Raw genomic sequence first — 19,763 nt, 5'->3', positions numbered from 1 at the left:
GAACCGGCCAAATTCCCCCAGAGCAATTGTAGAACCCCTAATGTGCAAGGAGGCCATTCGGTCGATCGAGTTTGCACCAACCCTCTGAAAGAGCACTCTGCCCGGGCCCAATCCCCCCGTCCTATCCTCGTAACCCCACCTAACATTTGGACACTAAGGAGCAATTTAGCAATCCACCTAACCTGCACATCTTTGGACTGTGGGAGGAAACCGAAGCACCTGGAAAAACCATCGCAGGCACGGGGAGTATGTGCCAATTTCACACAGGCAGTCACCCGAGGTCGGAATTGAATCTGGGTCCCTGGCATATTGAGTAAGCAGTGCTAACCACTGTGCCACCCCCCACCCTGGGTCTCTGGATTATTAGTCTAGTGACAATTCCATGACTCCACCCTGATCGTGCCTCATCCTAACCTTTCAAGTTTGGAAATTGACCGGTTGAATTTTGCAGCAAACATGAATTAACCCCCCTGTGTTTTGTTGACAATTATAGAATGTAAATATTCTTAATTGCTGACACCTGCAAGGGTGTGAGAGATGGGGAAGGCATGCGGGGATGGGTTGGTCATTGGCATGCTGGCGAGATGGTGTTGGCCATGAATGTGTGGGTAGTGGAAGAGAGAGAGACAGTTTGCCTATGTCCCAATGAAAAACGTGGCTTGGAGTGGCAACACCACCATGTTGCCAGGACTTGGGAATCCTTATCCAGAATTGCTGCGTTTGAACCAGCTAAACCTGTGCACGTTATCACCATGGGTAAATTTTCCACTGCTGGTCCAAGAGGACCAGATTTATCCCACAACTGTAGGATAGTCAAGGTAGGCAATGAAGGAAACCATGACGACAATTTACCGTGCCTTAATAAAGGAGGAAATTATTAATTTTATTTTGAACTAAAATTTTTCAGTTGTCCTTAAGTAACTGTTGTCAAGTTAAAATGTCATCATGTTTGTGTCGACTGTGAAAATTGCAGCTTGAATACCTTTTTCAGGTCTTTTGACAGTCAGTTCAGCTGTTGTGTTTATATCAATTCATTCAATTGTTCAATTTTTAATTTAGCTGCTGGAAGGAAGTTTTGCTCGTGAAGTCAGCCATGAAGTGGACGGACTGATTTTTCAACCAACTGGGGTAAGACTAATTTGAGTGTGTGCATGTGCATTCTTTATTACTGATGTTTTATTATTATAAAAAGATTAGATTAAATATCTTGTGTGAAACTGCCAACCTCCTTGTAATCAGAGAATAATACAGCAGAGAAGAAGGCCATTCAAATAATCACTCATGGTTGGCTCCTTGACAGAGCAGTAAACTCCAATCCCATTTTCCATCCACTATCTCAAACAAATTCAGATATTTATACATACTAATCACTGGAATTGACCCAGTTGCCTCATATATGCAAAGCATTGGATCTACTACTCATCACTCGCCTTCCAGGAGGGGAGTGGACCTGCGTGAGGAACACAGACCGGGGCGAAAATAAATAAAGCCTAAGGCATACAACCTTATTCCTCTTATCTTCCAGGAGGGGAATGAACTTGTGGGAGGAACACAGTTGGGGGAAAACACTTCAATAAACTTGATGAGTGCAGTCTAGCTCCACGTGCCTTTCGGGGTGAAGAGGAGAGAGGAGCGAGCCTGCAGGCGGAACGCAGACTGGGAAGCAGTTTAATGTCTCAGCAGATAAATGGTACCTCGGACATGCAGTACCACTCTTTCCCAATAAACTACATTGAAGTTCACCCTAGTTTGTGTTGCAATTTTGGAATGTCACTTGAACCTAAGACTTCCTGATCCTAAGGTGAAAGTCCTACCATTGTATCAGACTAAGAGCTTCTTGGCTTGCTTCCTACAAGCAGGGGCTGGTTTAGCACACTGGGTTAAATCACTGGCTTTTATAGCAGGCCAGCAGCACGGTTCAATTCCCGTACCAGCCTCCCCGGACAGGCGCCGGAATGTGGCGACTAGGGGCTTTTCACAGTAACTTCATTGAAGCCTACTCGTGACAATAAGCGATTTTCATTTTCATTTCATTTCAGAGGAAAAACAGTCAGTCATTGAGTGGCGTTGCCACATTTTGTACAAAGAAGCCTTTTATTATAATCTGAAGCCTTTAACTTCTGATAGGATTTTTTTCAATACTGTTGTCAGGACTCTCAATTTTAATGCATTGAACCATGATATGTTAACGTTGCTGCGATATTTTGCAACTTAATGCGTTGAGCTAAGATATACTTTTAATTCTGTCATATGTAAAATGCTTTGTTATGTATTCTAAGTAGTATTAAAGCAATTTGTAATAACTGCTCACTGACAGCATGGAAGTGTACCTGGAGTATATACCATAGAGTCCTACCTTTCGCCTATGGGTTCTTGTGAGCTTTCATTCAAATTAATTATTTTGCAAGTCTCCATCTTGGCATTGTGTTTGAAATTATGGCAGACCTCACCTGGCCTTGTTTAGCAGTTAAATACATTCCTTGCTGACCTATTTGCCATTACCTTGGGAAAATTGTGATGCAAAAGAGTTTTTATTATCTTGGCTAAGTGTACCACTTGATAATTTGTGCATATTATTGGCTTCTTGCATAAATAGGCACAAGGAATGTTTTTGTCAGTTCAGGCATTTGTTTAATTTGGGAGTATAGTTACGAACAATGTAGAGCCATCAGGAAACATAGAAACCACTCCTTTGTATAATTTCCCCCCATTTCTCGGTGCAACATGCAAAGCATTCCTCTTGAAGCCAACTGTAGCATCGTAACCTGGAGCATTGTCTATGCTTGCGAACCAGCTCTCACAGCACAATGCCTTAATGTGGGGGAACAGAAAGATCTTGGGGTTCATGTGCACAGACCTCTGAAGGTTGCCACTCAAGTGGATAGAGCCTTGAAGAAGGCCTATTGTGTGTTAGCGTTTATTAACAGGGGGCTTGAGTTTAAGAGCCGTGGGGTTATGCTGCAACTGTACAGGACCCTGGTGAGACCACATTTGGAGTATTGTGTACAGTTCTAGTCACCTCATTATAGGAAGGATGTGGAAGCATTGGAAAGGGTGCAAAGGAGATTTACCAGGATGCTGCCTGCATTGGAGGGTAGGTCTCATGAGGAAAGGTTGAGGGAGCTAGGGCTTTTCTCATTGGAGCGAAGGAGGATGAGAGGTGACTTAATGGAGGTTTATAAGATGATGAGGGGGATAGATAGAGTGGATGTTCAGAGACTATTTCCTCGGGTGGATGTAGCTGTTACAAGGGGGCATAACTATAAGGTTCAGGGTGGGAGGTATAGGAGGGATGTCCGAGGTAGGTTCTTTAATCAGTGTGTGGTTAGGGTGTGGAATGGACTGCCTGCTGTGATAGTGGAGTCGGACACTTTAGGAACTTTCAAACAGTTATTGCATAGGCACATGGAGCACACCAGAATAACAGGGAGTGGCATAGTGGCAAAGCTCGGCACAACATCGAGGGCCGAAGGGCCTGTTCTGTGCTGTACAGTTCTATGTTCTATATCTTTGGAGCCTCCTCTTGATGAAGGCAGGTGAAGACAACTAAATTTATTGTCTCCTCAGCTCAATCTTTGGCTGGCTAATGAAAAGAGTATTTGAGGACTAAGATCTCATACAGGAGACTAAAGTCATGGTTTACCAGGCAGCAGTGATCCCTATGTAATTCAGAGAAGCGGGTACTTCAAAGCACATAGGAGACTACCACAGCAGTGCCTTACAATGCCTTTCAAATCAGGTGGTAAGAAAGGCAGTCCAAATGCAACGTCCTCTCCCGAGGCAACCTGCCCAGCATTGAGGTGCTAATAACTCAAAACCAGCTCTATAGAATGGGGCATGCCATTTGTATGACTGACACTAGATTCCCAAAGCAACTGCTCAACTCTGAACTTGGTCGTGGCAGGAAACACTCAGGACAGTGGAAAGACTTCATCTCTGAAGAGGTCAAACATGCTAGCTGACTCATGGGAGGTCCTGCCTTATGACTCGATTTAAATGGCAAAGGTTTATTCAGGACGGCAACACATTGGGAAATGTGGTCAGAAACATGCAGATGTGAAGTTGAGGCATTGGACAAATTGCACAAACCTCCAAACAACTCATTTACCCAGACTCCCCAAGAACCACCTGTCCTGCAGAGTCTGCAGTTCACGTATTGGTCTTATCAGCTGTCTCTGGACCCATTGTACATGAGTGGAAGCAAGTCATCCTCGATCCAGAAGGACTGCCTGAAAGAAGACATATTTTTACTAAAGGATGGATGTCTGTTTTTTATACGACACTGGGTAAGTGAGCTATTGCTGTTGCTTACCTGAAGATCCACATCCATAGACCACCTTCCGCTGTCTCCTGCAACATCTTTTTCTCCTGTTAGAAAGAGGATACTGAATGAATAAGGGAGCCAACTTCCGTCAGTGTGGCTATGATTCTACTCATTGCTTGAACTCAACCTCTATGTCAAAGAATTAGCTCCCACGTCGTGTCTCTGCTCTGACATGCCTGAAAGCAGCTTTAGTGTTTACATGAAGACAATTTAAATGCTCATGTTATTTGTCAGAATCTTAATGCTGCCTTTTTCACTGATAAACAATAACGGTGCTCTTCACAATGACGTGTCACATACAATGAAGGAAAATCATTTGGTGCAGGATGAGAAGTTCTTAAAGCTACTTTGTTCTGAGGCAGTTTTCTCCCCTGTGAATAGTAGCAACATTTTAGTAAAATAATGTTGAATGTTTTTTAAAAACATGGGTAAAATATTCAAGCAAAATGAACTAAAATTCCTTGAAAAGCAAAAATGTCAACAACTAATTGTCATAAAATTGTTGTAATGTATAATATGCATGAAGACTTGTGAGCTGATTAAATCATCTACTTGGGTGCCTCGTGAACAAAACCATACAAACTAGTGTTTAACTAAATTTGATAGTGTTTAAGTTGCAAAACGTATTCACATAAACGACTCGTATTAGATGAATCAATAGAAGTCCAATATTTTAGATCTGGTCACATGTATCGAGACAGGGTTAATAACTAAATCATAGTAAAGTATCCTTCATGTAAGAGTAATCCTAATATGAAATAACTGCATCGGGAAAAGATCCTAAATTTGGCAAGAGATACATGGTCCTGTAAATGGGAGGGGCACTCAATCCGTGTATACCAGGACTTGGCCAAGTGCCGGGTGGAATTTAACACAGCCAAGCGGCCCTTTACAAGAATAATGTGCGGTTTGGGATGCTATACCCTGCCAAACTCTGGGTGACTTTGCAGGATAACAAGTACTACTTCATCGCACCGGCAGAAGCAGACAGATTTGTGCACAAGCACGGGCTGTAAAGGAAACAACACCAGCAGTGATCCACACCTCTAGTCTCATCGGTCAAAACAGAAGGAGAGACTATTTGCGTGGGACTGATCCCTCTCTTCTTCAATCTGACAATGAGTCTCGAAAGGGAGGGCGTGAGAGCAGTAGGAGGGGGAAAAGTGAAGAGAAAGGTGTGGGTCGATCGTGGGGGGAAGGGGGATAACGCCATACTAGTGGGTGAGCTAGTGCAGAGAAGTATGAGCGAGGAGAGGACAACAGCAAAACTCCCCATGCAGAGAGAGTGCCTGGGGGGAGTGGGGGGGGGGAGGAAGCTCTAGACGGGGGAATATCAAGGGGTTGGAAATGGAGGGGGAACAGCTGGGCGGGGGAAAGGAGAGATAGGCCCAGGGGAATAGTTGAGAGGTATAAGGCTGGCTAGGACAGGACAAACACGGTGACAACGTAAACAATGGCAATGAAAACAGTCATTTTGGAGGGCCCCCAAACAAGGTAAGGTTCGTTGATTCCACATGTGTGTGTGTGGGTGTGTGGGGGGTGGGGTGGGGGGGGAAGAGATACATAAACTCCCTGTCAGAATAGTCACCTGGAACATCAGGGCACTTAATGTCCCGGTGCAAATTTCCAGAGTCTTTGCCCATCTGAAAAGTCTTGGGAACTGACATGTTCTTCCTCCAGGAGGCCCCCCTGAAGGAGAAGGATCAACTACTGGTAGGAAAGGGCTGGGTGGGACAGACTTACCATTCGTGCTACAGGATGAGGGCTAGGGGGTTGGCCAGTCTGTTCAGTGAGAGGACAGCGACGAGCATGGTTATGGACCAAGGGGGCAGTACGTCATGGTTAGTGGTGTCATGGAAGGGCACCAATGGTCCTTGTAAATATGTGCACTCCTAACTGGAACGACGTGGAATTCATGAAGAAAATCAATGTGGAAATCCCCAATGTAGACACACTCCGACTCATCATGGGAGGGGACTTTAACTGTATACAGGACCCACGGACAGACAGATCAAGCCCCAACTTGGGGAATGAATTAAACCTGGCACTGGACCCATGGGGGTTCACACACCCAGGGGAGAAGAAGTTCTTCTCCCAGGTGCACACAAGGTACATACTCGGATCGACTTTCTTGTTGTGTGGAAAGTAAGGGTAGTAGGAATGGAGTACTCTGCAATCGTAATCTCTGACCACGCTTCACACTAAGTGGATGTGAAGTTGGAGACGGGCCGGGCATAATGCCCCCTCCATTAAGTCAAGGCATAACCCTCCAGGGGATATCACAAGCCATAGACGGGTATGTTACAAACAACCAGAATGGGGAGGTCTCTCCCTCCATGATCTGGGAGGCACTGAAGGTGGTGATAAGGGGGGAAGTTATTGCATACAAGGCGTGCAAAGGTAGGAAGGAGGAGACGGCCATACAACAGCTGATCGACTCCATACTGGATGTGGATCGGCAGCATTCCTCGACCCCGACCTTTGAATTACTGGGGGAGGTAAAAAAAGCTACAGATTATCTTTGACCTGCTCTCCACTGGGAAAGCAGTGCACCAGTTTCAGCAGACACAGGTGATCTTTTACGAACTTTGAGACAAAGCCAGCCACCTGCTGGCTCACCAGCTGAGAAAGCGGGCAGCCACAAAGGAAATAATTCAGGTTAGGGAAGGGAGCGGTAGGTTAGTTGCCACGCCAGGAAGGCTCAACGAAGCCTTTGCAACTTTCTACCGGGGGCTGTACACCTCCAAGCCCTCCGAAGGGAACTCGGGTGAAGCAGTTCCTCGATGGACTGGTCATGCTGGTTGTGGGGGAAGAAAAGAGATGGGGCCTAGAAGTGCCATTAGAACTGGAAGAAGTCACGCAGAGTATCAACTGTATGCGGGCGGGGAAGGCACTGGGACCAGATGGATCCCCGTCGGGACTACTGCAAAACATTTATGCAAGCATTGGCCCTGCACCTGTGGGAGATATTCGCAGACCCGCTAGTTAGGGGCACCCTGCACCAACACTGGCATGAGCGTCAATATCACTGGTACCCAAAAAGGACAAAGATCCGACTGAGTGCGGGCTCTACAGGCCCATCTCGCTACTCAACGTAAACAAAAAGATCCTGGCAAAGACCCTGGTGAGTTGGCTGGACAGCTGCGTGTCAGAGGTAGCGGCAGAGGGCCAGGCGGGCTTTTCCAAGGGTTGGCAGCTAAGATCGAATATTAGGCACCTGCTGGATGAGATAACGACCCCATCCGGGGAGAGAACACCAGAGGTGATCATCTTGCTGGACGCAGAAAAAGCCTTCGACAGAGTTGAATGGAAGTACCTCATAGAAGTATTGGAATGGTTTGGGTTCCGACAAGGGTTCACCTTGTACCTTGCACGGTAGCACAAGTGGATAGCACTGTGGCTTCACAGTGCCAGGGTCCCAGATTCGATTCCCTGCTGCGTCACTGTCTGTGCGGAGTCGGCACGTTCTCCCCGTGTCTGCGTGGGTTTCCTCCAGATGCTCCGGTTTCCTCCCACAGTCCAAAGACGTGCAGGTTAGGTGGATTGGCCATGCTAAATTGCCCTTAGAGGTTAGGAGGGGTTATTGGGATAGGGTGGAAGTGAGGGTTTGGATGGGTCGGTGCGGATATGATAGGCCGAATGGCCTCCTTCTGCACTCTATGTTCCTAAGTGAAACGACTGTACAGTACCCCCGTGGCAAGAATATTGACAAACAGCATCAACTCTAAATACTGCGGCTGCACAGAGACAAGGATGCCTGCTATCCCCGCTGCTGTTTGCTATGGCAATCGAGTCACTGCCGATCACCCTCAGAACGGCAAAGGGGTGGAGAAGTATCCAAAGGGGTGCAGAGAGCATAGAATCTCACTCTATGCTGATGACCTGCTTCTCTACATCTCAAATCCCCAGACAAGCATGGAAGGGATAATGAAACTCCTAAAGGAGTTTGGTCCTTCTCGAGTTACAAGCTTAACCTGAGCAAGAGCGAGCTCTTTACTGTGAACTCGCAAGGGGGAGGTACAGAGCTGGGAAGGCGGCCGATCATGCAAGCCCAGACCAAATTCCGCTACCTGGAGATCCAAATATCCCACAATTAGACACGGGTCCAGAAATGGAATCTGACAAGTCAGGGGGAGGAATACGAGAGGGACCTAGCAGGGAGAATACAGACGGTCAAAATGAACTTGCTGTCCAGATTCCTCTTCCTGTTTAGATCCCTTCTGATCTACATGCCCAAGGCCTTTTTCATTGCAGTCGACAAACTAATCATGGCTTATGTGGGGTGGGAGAAGAACCCGAGGATCCAAAAGAAGATCCTCCAAAGGGAAAAAAAGGTGGGAGGCTTGTCCTTCCCGAACCTACAGTTCTACCACTGAGCGGACACCGCAGAGAGGGTGAAGATGGAAGAGAGTTCCTGTATAGGAACGTCCCTCCGAGCCCCAGCCAGAGTTGCTCTGCCATTCCTCCCCCACCGGCCAAACAATCGAGTAGCCTAATGGTAGTAGCCACGCTCTGGATGTGGTACCAAATGAGGTAGCACTTTAGCCTAACCAAATGTCCACCATGGTCCCCATCTGCAACAACCACAGGTTCACTCCCGCAATAATGGACGCCCTTCAAAGGTGGAGACAGGGTGAGGGGACACTGACGGTTAGGGACATGTTGAAGAATGATAGAGTAGCGACCCTGGGGGAATTCACAAAGAGGTTCCAGTTACCAAGAGGAAATGAACTGAGACGTTCAGGTGAAAACTTCCTCCGTACCCCCTGATATCAGGACACTCGAAATGGAAGAAACCGCTGGACACAGGCTACCTAGGGAAGGAAACTGTGCAAACCTGTCAGGGTGACTATTGGAGGAGTTACACTGCCCCCTGGTAAGACAAGGAAAAAAATGGGAGGAGGACCTAGCCATCGAGATAAGGGAGGACTCTGGATTGAAGTACTGCACAGGGTGAACTTATGCACTTAGAGGTCAGGGCTGAGCCTAACACAGCTAAAGGTGGTGCACAGAGCACACCTACCCAGAACCAAAACCCGAATGAGTGGGTTTTTTCCGGAGGTGGAGGACAAATGCGAAAGGTGCCAGGGAGGCCTGGCCAATCACACCCACATGTTCTGGTCTTGTCCCAGACTTGTCAGGTACTGGAAGACCTTCTTTGAGCAATGGCCAGGGTTGTGGGAGCGAGGGTGGAGCCATGCCCAAAAGTGACAATCATCGGGGTTTCAGGTCAGCCGGAACTCTTCATGGGAGGGTGGCCACGCCCTACCCTTTGCCTCGCTGATCGCCCGCTGGAGATTCTGCTCAGCTGCCGATCAGCAGCACCACCCAATGCTGGAGACTGGCAGTCCAACCTGGTGGAATTTCTCAGGCTGGAGAAAATAAAATTTGCCAGTGTGAAAGTAGAGAAGCCTTGCTATACAGGGAATTGGTGAGATCACACCTGTTTCACATCTGGAGAACTGTGTGCAGTTGTGGTCTCCTTATTGCATTTGAAGCAGTCCAAAGAATGTTCACTAAGCTGACTCTTGGAATGAAGGAGTTGGCATGAAGAAAGATTGAGCAGGTTGGGCCTACAGTTTAGTGCTATTGAAACATGTAAGATTCTGAGGGGCTTGACCGGTTAGATACTGAGAGGGTGTTTGATGTGTGGAGGAAATCTGGAACTAGGGGCACAGTTTAATTGGGAGGGGGGAAGAGAGGTCTCATTTAAATAGCGGTGAGGAGGAATTTTGTCTATCAGTGTATTCAGTTTTGAGAATTTGTTTCCTCAGAGCAATGGAAAGTTATTGGGAATGTGCAGGAGAGTGGAGTTAGGACCACAATCCGATCATCTAAGATTTTATTGAATGACAGAACAGACTTTAGTCACATGGAAAAATGATTTCAGAAAAACTTTTAACAAATAAAAAATAAGCATATGCAATTGTTGGGTATGTGGTCTCTATTCCCATTCACATGGCATATGCATTTGTCGTTTCATATATTTATTTGTATGTATGCTAGGCCTGGCCAAACGGGCGGTTCAGACATTTGAGAGGCATATAGAAGCAGATCACCGGCTCCCTGGACACGCGGCTGGCACTGGATGGAGAGTAGGAGCTGATCTGACCCATTTAATTTTCTGAATTATCCTTCTCAGCAGTCACTCTGATTAAGTCAGAGTCGTGCTTTCAACTTGCATGTCACACAAGTGCCAGTCGATTACCATCTCCAACAAGAGAGAATCTAACCATTTTCTCTTGATATTAAACTGCATTACCATCTCTGAATCAACATTCTGGGGGGATACCATTGACCTGAAACTTAACTGGATTAATCCTAAATATAAATTGGCTATAAGAGCAGGCCATAGATTGGGGATTCTGTGGCAAGTAACTCACCTCCCTGACTCCCCACAGCCTGTCCACCATCTCAAAGACACAAGGCAGGAGTGTGATGGAATACTCGGCACTTGTCTGGATGATAGCAGCTCCAACAACACTCAATGAGCTGACTATCAAGGACAAAGTATCCAACTTTATTGGCACCTTTCTACAAACAGCACTGTGGGTGTGCCTACAACACATGGGACTGCAGCAGTTGGCACTCCCGATTGCAGGAAAAACGATCAACAGCCGCGACCGGGTTTTAGGTTGAGAATGTCAGCCGAATCTGCCAGTAGCCGCAACATTTTGCCCCGCTCGATCCGACTGCCACCCAATTATCCAATAGGTGCTTAGCTTTCCTAACGTCATTTGTGATGTCTAATTGCTCCGCTGACCAATAGGAGGAGACGGGATGATACTTCTGGTGGTGGAACTGTTGGAGCTCGGGGCCTGTGAAGGACACAGAGAGCGGCCGAGTGAAGTTTGTGTGAGGGTTGTGAATGTTGAGTCACAATGCTGGCAGTCAGCACCAGTTCACTGGCTTGCCCAAGTACTTCAATGCCTACACCGTCACAGTTTTATATATATATATATAAATATATATATATATATATATATATATACATACAGGGATTGCAGCAATTTGTTTGTTCTTCAAACTGTGATCCAAGAAGAAGGCACCAGCAGCTATCACAGAAAATAAATGCTATGTGGTTCTCCTCTGGGGCAGGGCAAGTAGAATTTAAGGACTAACATGTGAAATCTGTGTGAATGTTTGAAACTTCTGCTGTCATGTCATGGAAGTGATATATTATAAGTTATCTGTCTTCACAAATAAAACTCACAGGACACCATGTGTTGTTTTAAAAAAGAGAATGCCATCCGCATGCATACCCCCTCAGGCAGAACTGGCAGTGCAGAGACCCGGTGCCTGCCCAGCAGGGCAGAATGACACCTGCTGATGTTAGTGTGCTATTCCTGTACCGTCTCGTTCCTAACGTCAGCGCACTTTCCCAGTACCGCCTCCTCTTAACGTCAGTGTGCTGTCGCAGGACCAAATTTCTTATTAAAAATGACAAGAGGGCAGACGGTGGTGCAGTGGTTAGCACTGCTGTCTCATGGTGCCGAGGCCCCAGGTTCAATACTGGCTCTGGGTCACTGTCTCTGTGGCGTTTTCACATTCTCCCTATGTTTGTGTGGGTTTCACTTTCACACCCCAAAGATATGCAGGTTAGGTGGATTGGCCATGCTAAATTGCCCCTTAATTGGAAAAAATGAATTGCGCACTCTAAATTAAAAAAAAAAATGACAAGTCTTCGCACCAGAAGTGGTGAGAGAGAGCAGATCATGCACTTGGCACTAATGTCTCGAGATTCGTGCTTTGGTCACGAAATCCTGGAGCAGAGATTTCTCTATTTTGTAGCTGCCAGCAAGCAAGCAACAGGAGTGTGTGAAGAACTGAAGATCGATAGTTGTAATAAGGAAGAGAGGGACAGAGACATAAACAGGCCAGGATTTCACAACTGAATCTGCTAGAAAGAGAAGATTAAACCCTCAAAACTTCAAAAGCATTTGAGGCACGGCAGGTTCGAGGACAAACCGCTTGATTATTTTCAAAGGATGCAGCGAGAACTAAATTCATCACCTGTGTCCTTTGCAGAAATGTAACATTGAATGACAAAGCAAGTGAGATCCTATCACATTAAAGATGAGCAAAAGGTCAGTTGTGAAGTGCGGGCAGCGAAGGTCACGAAGGTCAGCCGACATGGGTCGGCTGATGCAATTCAACGTGAGAAAATGTGAGGTCTTGCACTTTGGAAAAAAGAATCCAAGCATAGACTACTTTCTAAACGGTGAGAAAATTCATAATGCCAAAGTACAAAGGGATCTGGGAGTGCTAGTCGAGGATTCCCTAAAGGTAAACATGCAGGTTGAATCTGTGATTAAGAAAGTGAATGCAATGTTGTCATTTATCTCAAGAGGGTTGGAATATAAAAGCAGCGATGTGCTACTGAGCCTTTATAAGGCTCCGGTTAGGCCCCATTTGGAGTACTGTGTCCAGTTTTGGGCCCCACATCTCAGGAAGGACATACTGGCACTGGAGCGTGTCCAGCGGAGATTCACACGGATGATCCCTGGAATGGCGGGTCTAACATATGATGAACGGCTGAGGATCCTGGGATTGTATTCATTGGAGTTTAGAAGGTTAAGGGGAGATCTAATAGAAACTTACAAGATAATACATGGCTTAGAAAGGGTGGACGCAAAGAAACTGTTTCCGTTAGGCGAGGAGACGAGGACCCGTGGGCACAGCCTTAGAATTAGAGGGGGTAAATTCAGAACAGAAATGCGGAGACACTTCTTCAGCCAGAGAGTGGTGGGCCTGTGGAATTCATTGCCGCAGAGTGCAGTGGAGGCCGGGACGCTAAATGGCTTCAAGCCAGAGATAGATAAATTCTTGATGTCGCGAGGAATTAAGGGCTACGGGGAGAATGCTGGTAGGTGGAGTTGAAATGCCCATCAGCCATGATTGAATGGCGGAGTGGACTCGATGGGCCGAATGGCCTTACTTCCACTCCTATGTCTTATGGTCTTATGGGTCGCGAAGGTTGGCTGGATGGCATGGGTCCTAAAGAATGGTTGGCTGGTAAAAATGGGTCTCTGGCAAAAAGGTTTGACAAAACTGCTTTAAATGCCTATCCGTGTAACCCCACCTAACCTGCATATCTTTGGGCACCAAGGGCAATTTGCCATGGCCAATCCACCTGACCTGCACCTCTTTGGACTGTGGGAGGAAACTGGAGCACCTGGAGGAAACCCACGCAGACATGGGCCGAATGTACAACCTCCACACTGTCACCCAAGGCTGGAATTGAAAACAAATCCTAGGCACTGTGTTACCTAATATAGGTGTACAAAATTATGAGGGGCCTCGATAGCGTTGACAGGAAATATTTGTTTCTCCCAGCTGTTGGGTCAATTACCAGGGGAAATAGATTTAAGGTGATTGGTAGAAGGATTAGAGAGCCCATGAGGAAAAAAGAGGGTGGTGGACATCTGAAATTCACTGCGTAAGTTGGTGGTTGAGGCTGAAACGTCCAACTCATTTAAAAGGTACCTGGATCTGCATCTGAAGAGCTGTAACTTGCAAGGCTGCGGACAAGCTGCTGGAAAGTGGGATTAAAATAATCGTCTAGTTTATTTTTTCTCTTTTTATGCTGCGCAGTCACGATGGGCTGAACAGCCTCTTTTTGGAACATAACTTTTCTATGGTTCTGTCCTGCATTAAATGCACTGCACAGGCTACATTTATTTTTACCTAGGGAACTGTGCACATTCATTAAGAATCATTTGCTCTTTGACTAATGCATCTGTGTTTTACTTGCAACAGAAAATCATGAACAAAGCTGCTTTTCCTGTTTTGATTCTCCATGTAATACTTGCACTGTTTTTAATTTGTTATGCTTTGTCAATCAATATAATTGGTATGGTCTTTTCTAACTGATTCTATTGTACAGCTGTATGTAGCAGAAACATCATGACAGTGGGAGAACTACATCACGCTACCCTTTTAGTACTGTATTAAACAGCTGTCCTGTCTATAATAATAGCTGTTAAATACGATAATCGGATATGCATCTTAAGGAAACAAATCAAGCAGCAAATTCCTATTTATGAAACCAAGCTGATTCTTTTTTGTAACGAGTGTTTTGCCACCAACAGACTTGCCATTTGTGATCTCCCTGGTTCCTCGACCAGATAGTGAGCTAAGATAAAATTTGCATTTCATGCAACAGAGGTTATTGATAAAGAGAATGACAGACAAAGTGAGAGAATGGGAATGGACTAATGGCTAACATAAAAGGGAAGTCTAAATCCCTGTAAACCAGTGAATGATAAAATGGGAGCCAAAAGAAGGGTGGGCAAATAAGGAGATCTTCTGGCGGTATTGTGCATGGCTGAGGTACGAAAAGGGTACTTTGCATCCGCTTTCACTAGAGAAGAGGATGCTTCTGAAGTAGCAGTAAAAGAGGAGGTAGTGGCAACAATGGATAGGATAGAAATAGTTACAGGATATAAAATGGAGGCAACAACAACTTATCTTTCTATAGCACCTTTAATGCAATGAAATGTCTCAACGCACTGAAAAGATTGACAGTTGTCAAAATAGAAAAAGTAGTCTGTATGGGATGCATCCTAAGTTACTGCAGGAAGTAAGAGTGAAAATTGCATAAGGTCTGACTGCAATCTCCCAATCATTCGTACGTATTGGGAGTGGTGGTGACAGTTTAGATTGTCAGAGATGGGTAGGCCATTTGGCCACTTGAACCTGCCCGACTCTGATTGGTTCATCCAATCAGAGCTGTCTCTTGGGAAAGAAAATTTTGGGAAAGCAAATTTCTGATCGGTTTGCCTTTCTGTTCCCTGAATGGCCATTCGGTCAGCATGCATCCAATTGGTTATTCATGGATCCCAGACACGCACTCATGTGAGTACAATTTGAATGCGCGACTGTTGTGCATGCGTACGTCGTAATGCAGGTTACTGTTTGGAAAATTTCACTTGGCTAACACTAAGTTGCCTTTTACTGAACTGTTATCAGTTTAGATAATCAGCTTGGGGAAAAGAAAACTCTCTGAATGTGGAATGTTTCTGAAGTAAGCAGGGGTGATGGTGCTGGTGGTAATTTTTGGAAGCAGTGAGATTTTGGCGCGTGCTGGGATTATCTATAAGAGGTACTAGCGGCAATTTTTACGACATCTTGGGAAAATTTATCGGAATACTGGGGATAATCTATAAGAGTTATGGGGCATGCTAATCCATAGGAATTACTCAGAGATATAGGAGAGCTAATCCTTTTTGAATGTTACCATTGAATTTGCTTCCACCATCTATTCTGGCTGTGCTCACAGTGAATGAAAGAAACAATCCTCATGTCATCTGTTAATTTTTTGCTTATCACTTTAAATGTGTCCTCTTGATACTAATCAATCTTCCTCTTGCTGGAGTTGCTGTGTTAAAACTATTCATGGGATCTGGGCATTGCTGGGTGCACCCCAGCATTTGTTGCCCATCCCTAATTGTCCTTGAACTGAGTGGCTTGATCGGTCATTTCAGAAAGAATTGCTGTGGTTCTGGGGCAACATGTAGGCCAGACTAGGCAATGCTGGCAGATTTCCTTCCCTAAATGATATTAGTGATCCAGGTGGGTTTTTAAGACAATCAAAAATGGTTTCATGGTCATCATTAAACTTTCAATTCCAGATTTTGTATTGAATTCAGACCAACATACCATTTGTCTTTTTTACTGCTTGCTGTACCTGCACGATTACTTTCAGCGACTGATGCATGAGGACACCAAGGTCTCACTGAGTATCCACCTCTCTCAATTTACACCCATTCAAATAATAATCTGTCTTCCTATTTTTGCTACCGAAGTGGATAGACTCACATTCATCCACATTATACTGCATCTGCCATGCCCTACCACCCAACTTTGTATCATCTGCAAATTTGGAAATACTACATTTAGTTCCCTCATCCAAATCATTGATATATAATGTGAACAGTTGGGGTCCTAGCACAGACTCCTGCCGCACCCCACTAGTCACTGCCTGCCAATCGGAAAATGACCCATTTATTCCAACTTTTTGCTTCCTGTCTGCTAACCAGCTTTCTATCCATCTCCAGACACTACCTGCAATCCCATGCGCTTTAACTTTAGATAGTAAGCTGCTGTGTCGAAAGCCTTCTGAAAGTCTAAGTAAACCACGTCCACCGGTGGTCTCCCTGGTCAACTCTACTAGCTACATCTTCAAAGAATTTCAATAGATTTGTCAAGCATGATTTCCCCTTCATAAATCTATGCTTACTTTGTCTGATTATACCACTGCTTTCCAAATGCTGTGCTATGAAATCCTTGATGATGGACTGTAGCAACTTACCTACTACCGACGCTAAGCTCAGTAGTCTATAGTTTCCTGTTTTCGCTCTACCTCTCTTTTTGAATAGTGGGGGTATATTAGCTACCCTCCAATCTGAAGAATCATTCCAGAGAATTTTGGAAAATAACCACCATTGGATCTACTATTTCTAAGGCCACATCCTTAAGCACTCTGGGATGAAGATTATCAGGCCCTTGTGATTTACCCGCCTTCAATCACATTAAATTCCCTAAAACCATTTATCCATTAATACTAATTTCCTTCAGCTCTTCACTAAAACTTGTGTTTCTCAGAACCTCTGGGATGTTATTCATGTCTTCATTGTTTTTTCCCCAAAGGTTTAGCATAACTTCTTTGTTTTTTCTTATTCTTTTCTTTTCTGGTTTAGCCCACTCAGCTAAATCGCTTGCTTTTAAAGCAGACCAAGCAGGCCAGCAGCATGGTTCGATTCCCGTACCAGCCTCCCCGGACAGGCGCCGGAATGTGGCGGCTTTTCACAGTAACTTAATTGAAGCCTACTCGTGACAATAAGCGATTTTCATTCATTTCATTTCAAAGTCAAGGATATCAAAACAAAGAAAGATTTACAGCAAAGAAGGAGTTCATTCAGCCCATCATGTCTATGCCAGCCAGAAAAGGATTATCTTGTCTAATCCCACCTTCCAGCTCTCGCTCTGAAACACTGTAGGTTATGATGACTCTAGTGCATATTTAAGTGTCTTTTTAATGGGATGAGGGTTTCTGCCTCTAACAGGCATTGAATTCCAGACCTCCATCTCCATCTTGGTGAAAGAATTACTCTACAACTCTCCTTAATCTTTCCACCAGTTACTATAAATCTATGCCTCCTAATTGTTCACCTCTCTGTCAAAGGAAATAGGTCATTCCTATCTAGGGTCCTCATTTTTCAACACTTTTTAATTATTTTTTTAATCGGCTTTTTCTTCATTTATGGCAATATGCTCCTTAGCCCTCATTGTTGCCTTGAAAAGCTTCAGTCAAGCCTAACAGACGTGGCCTTCCCTCAGCAAATCCATGCTGACTGTCCTTGATTAATCTATGCCTCGCTAAATAATCATTTAAGGAGTCACAGAAAGTTGTTTCCAATAATAATCCCACCACTACGATTCAGCTAACTGGCCTGCTTGTACTAGTTTCCTATTTCGCTCCCTGACATCAGCCTGTAAGAATTCACCCCTCTCTCTACCGATGTCACTGGTAGCCATACACACCGTGACCACTCTGGTTATTCTCTCCTCCCGCAAAAATATTTTGCAGCTGCTTGCCTATGTACTTGACCTTTGATACCAGGGAGGCAACACACTTGGAATCACAATTATCTCTCCAAATACACATGTCGTCTTGTGCTGTCCTCCCTGTGCAGCTGAACCTGCGCGACTTGAATCTGGTTATATTCCCAAAGGCACAATTCCAAACTGAATAGCGGCTGGAGAGTGAGACTCATAGAATTAGGAGCAGGACTGTGCCATTTGGCCCCTTGAGCCTGCTCTGCAAATCAATAGGCTCAACCCACATTTCCATCAACCCTGATGACCTTTCACTCCCTTGCTTATCAAGAAACCCCCCGATGACCTTTCACCCCCATGCTTATCAAGAATGTATCTAGCTCACTTGAGGAAGGAGCTGCGCACTGAAAGCTAGTGATTCGAAACAAAACTGTTGGACATTAACCTGGTGTTGTAAGACTTCGTACTGTGTCCACCCCAGTCCAACACCGATCATGCCTTAAAAATATTCAAGGAATCTGTTTCCACTGTCTTTTGAGGAAGAGAGTTCTAAAGACTCATGGCTCTCTGAAAGAAAAAATGTTGTCTTATCTCAGTCTTAAATGAGTCACCCCTAGTTCTAGATTCTCCCACAAGAGGAAACATCCTTTCGACATCCATTCTGTAGAGACCCCCCCCAGGATCTTTTATGTTCAATCAAGTTGCTTTTTACTCTTCTGAACTCCAGTGGACACAAGCCTAGCCTGTCCAACCATTCCTCATAAGACAACCCACTAATTTCAAGTTTGAATCTTTTATATCTTCTTTGAAGTGCTTCCAACACATTTACATCTTTCCTTAAGTGTGAAGATCAATACTGTATGCAGTTCTCCAAATGTGGTCACTCCAATGCCCTGTAAAACTGAAGCATAACCTCCTTAATTGTGTAATAAATTCCTGCATCAGAGATCAGTGTGTAAAGCACATGGGATTGGGGTAACGTATTGAGATGGATCGAAAACTGGTTGGCAGACAAGAAGCAAAGAGTAGGAATTAACTGATCTTTTTCAAACTGGCAGGCAGTGACTAGTGGGTACCACAACGATTGGTGCGAGGACCCCAGCTCTTCACAATGTATATTAATAATGTAGCACAGTGGGTAGCACTGTTGCTTCACAGCTCCAGGGTCCCAGGTTCGATTCCCGGCTTGGGTCACTGTCTGTGAGGAATCTGCACGTTCTCCCCGTGTCTGCGTGGGTTTCCTCCGGGTGCTCCAGTTCCCTCCCACAAGTCCCAAAAAAGACGTCTTGTTAGGTAATTTGGACATTCTGAATTCCCCTTCTGTGTACCCGAACAGGCGCCGGAATGTGAACCGACTAGGGGCTTTTCGCAGTAACTTCATTGCAGCGTTAATGTAAGCCTACTTGTGACAATAAAGATTATTATTATCATAATGATTTAGCTGAGTTAACAAAATGTAGTACCTCCAAATTTGCAGATGACACCAAGTTAGGTGGAAGGGTGAGCTGTGAGGAGGATGCAGAGATCCTTCAGTGTGATTTGGACAAGTTGAGTGAGTGGGCAAATGAATGGCAGATGCAGTATAATTTGGAGAAATACGAGGTTATCCAATTTGGTAGCAAAAACGTGAAGGCAGACTACTATGTGACCATAAATTAGGAGAGGGGAATGTGCAACGAGACCTGGGTGTCCTCGTACACCAGACACTGAAGGTAAGCATGCAGGTACAGCAGGCGGTAAAGAGGGCAAATGGTATGTTGGCCTTCATAGCGAGAGGATTTGAGTATATGAGCAGAGATGTCCTGATGCAATTAAACAGGACTTTGGTGAGGCCACACCTGAAATATTGTGTGCTGTTTTGGTCTCCTTATCTGAGGAA

General features: G+C 45.2%; 1 protein-coding gene across 1 annotated transcript in view; it reads left to right on the top strand.

Annotated features, from left to right (window-relative positions):
• The window catches only part of rngtt (RNA guanylyltransferase and 5'-phosphatase), a 519,190-nt gene that overhangs the window by 310,870 nt on the left and 188,557 nt on the right, over nt 1-19,763 (top strand). The window contains exon 12 of the mRNA XM_038799337.1: nt 1,060-1,128. Within this exon, the coding sequence (XP_038655265.1) occupies nt 1,060-1,128 (69 nt within the window). The remainder of the gene's footprint in view (nt 1-1,059; nt 1,129-19,763) is intronic.

This window comes from Scyliorhinus canicula, chromosome 6 (genome assembly GCF_902713615.1).
Source record: "Scyliorhinus canicula chromosome 6, sScyCan1.1, whole genome shotgun sequence".
Classification (NCBI taxonomy): domain Eukaryota; kingdom Metazoa; phylum Chordata; class Chondrichthyes; order Carcharhiniformes; family Scyliorhinidae; genus Scyliorhinus; species Scyliorhinus canicula.
Note: the sequence above shows the minus strand (reverse complement) of the source record. Positions and strands in the feature narration are given on the sequence as shown.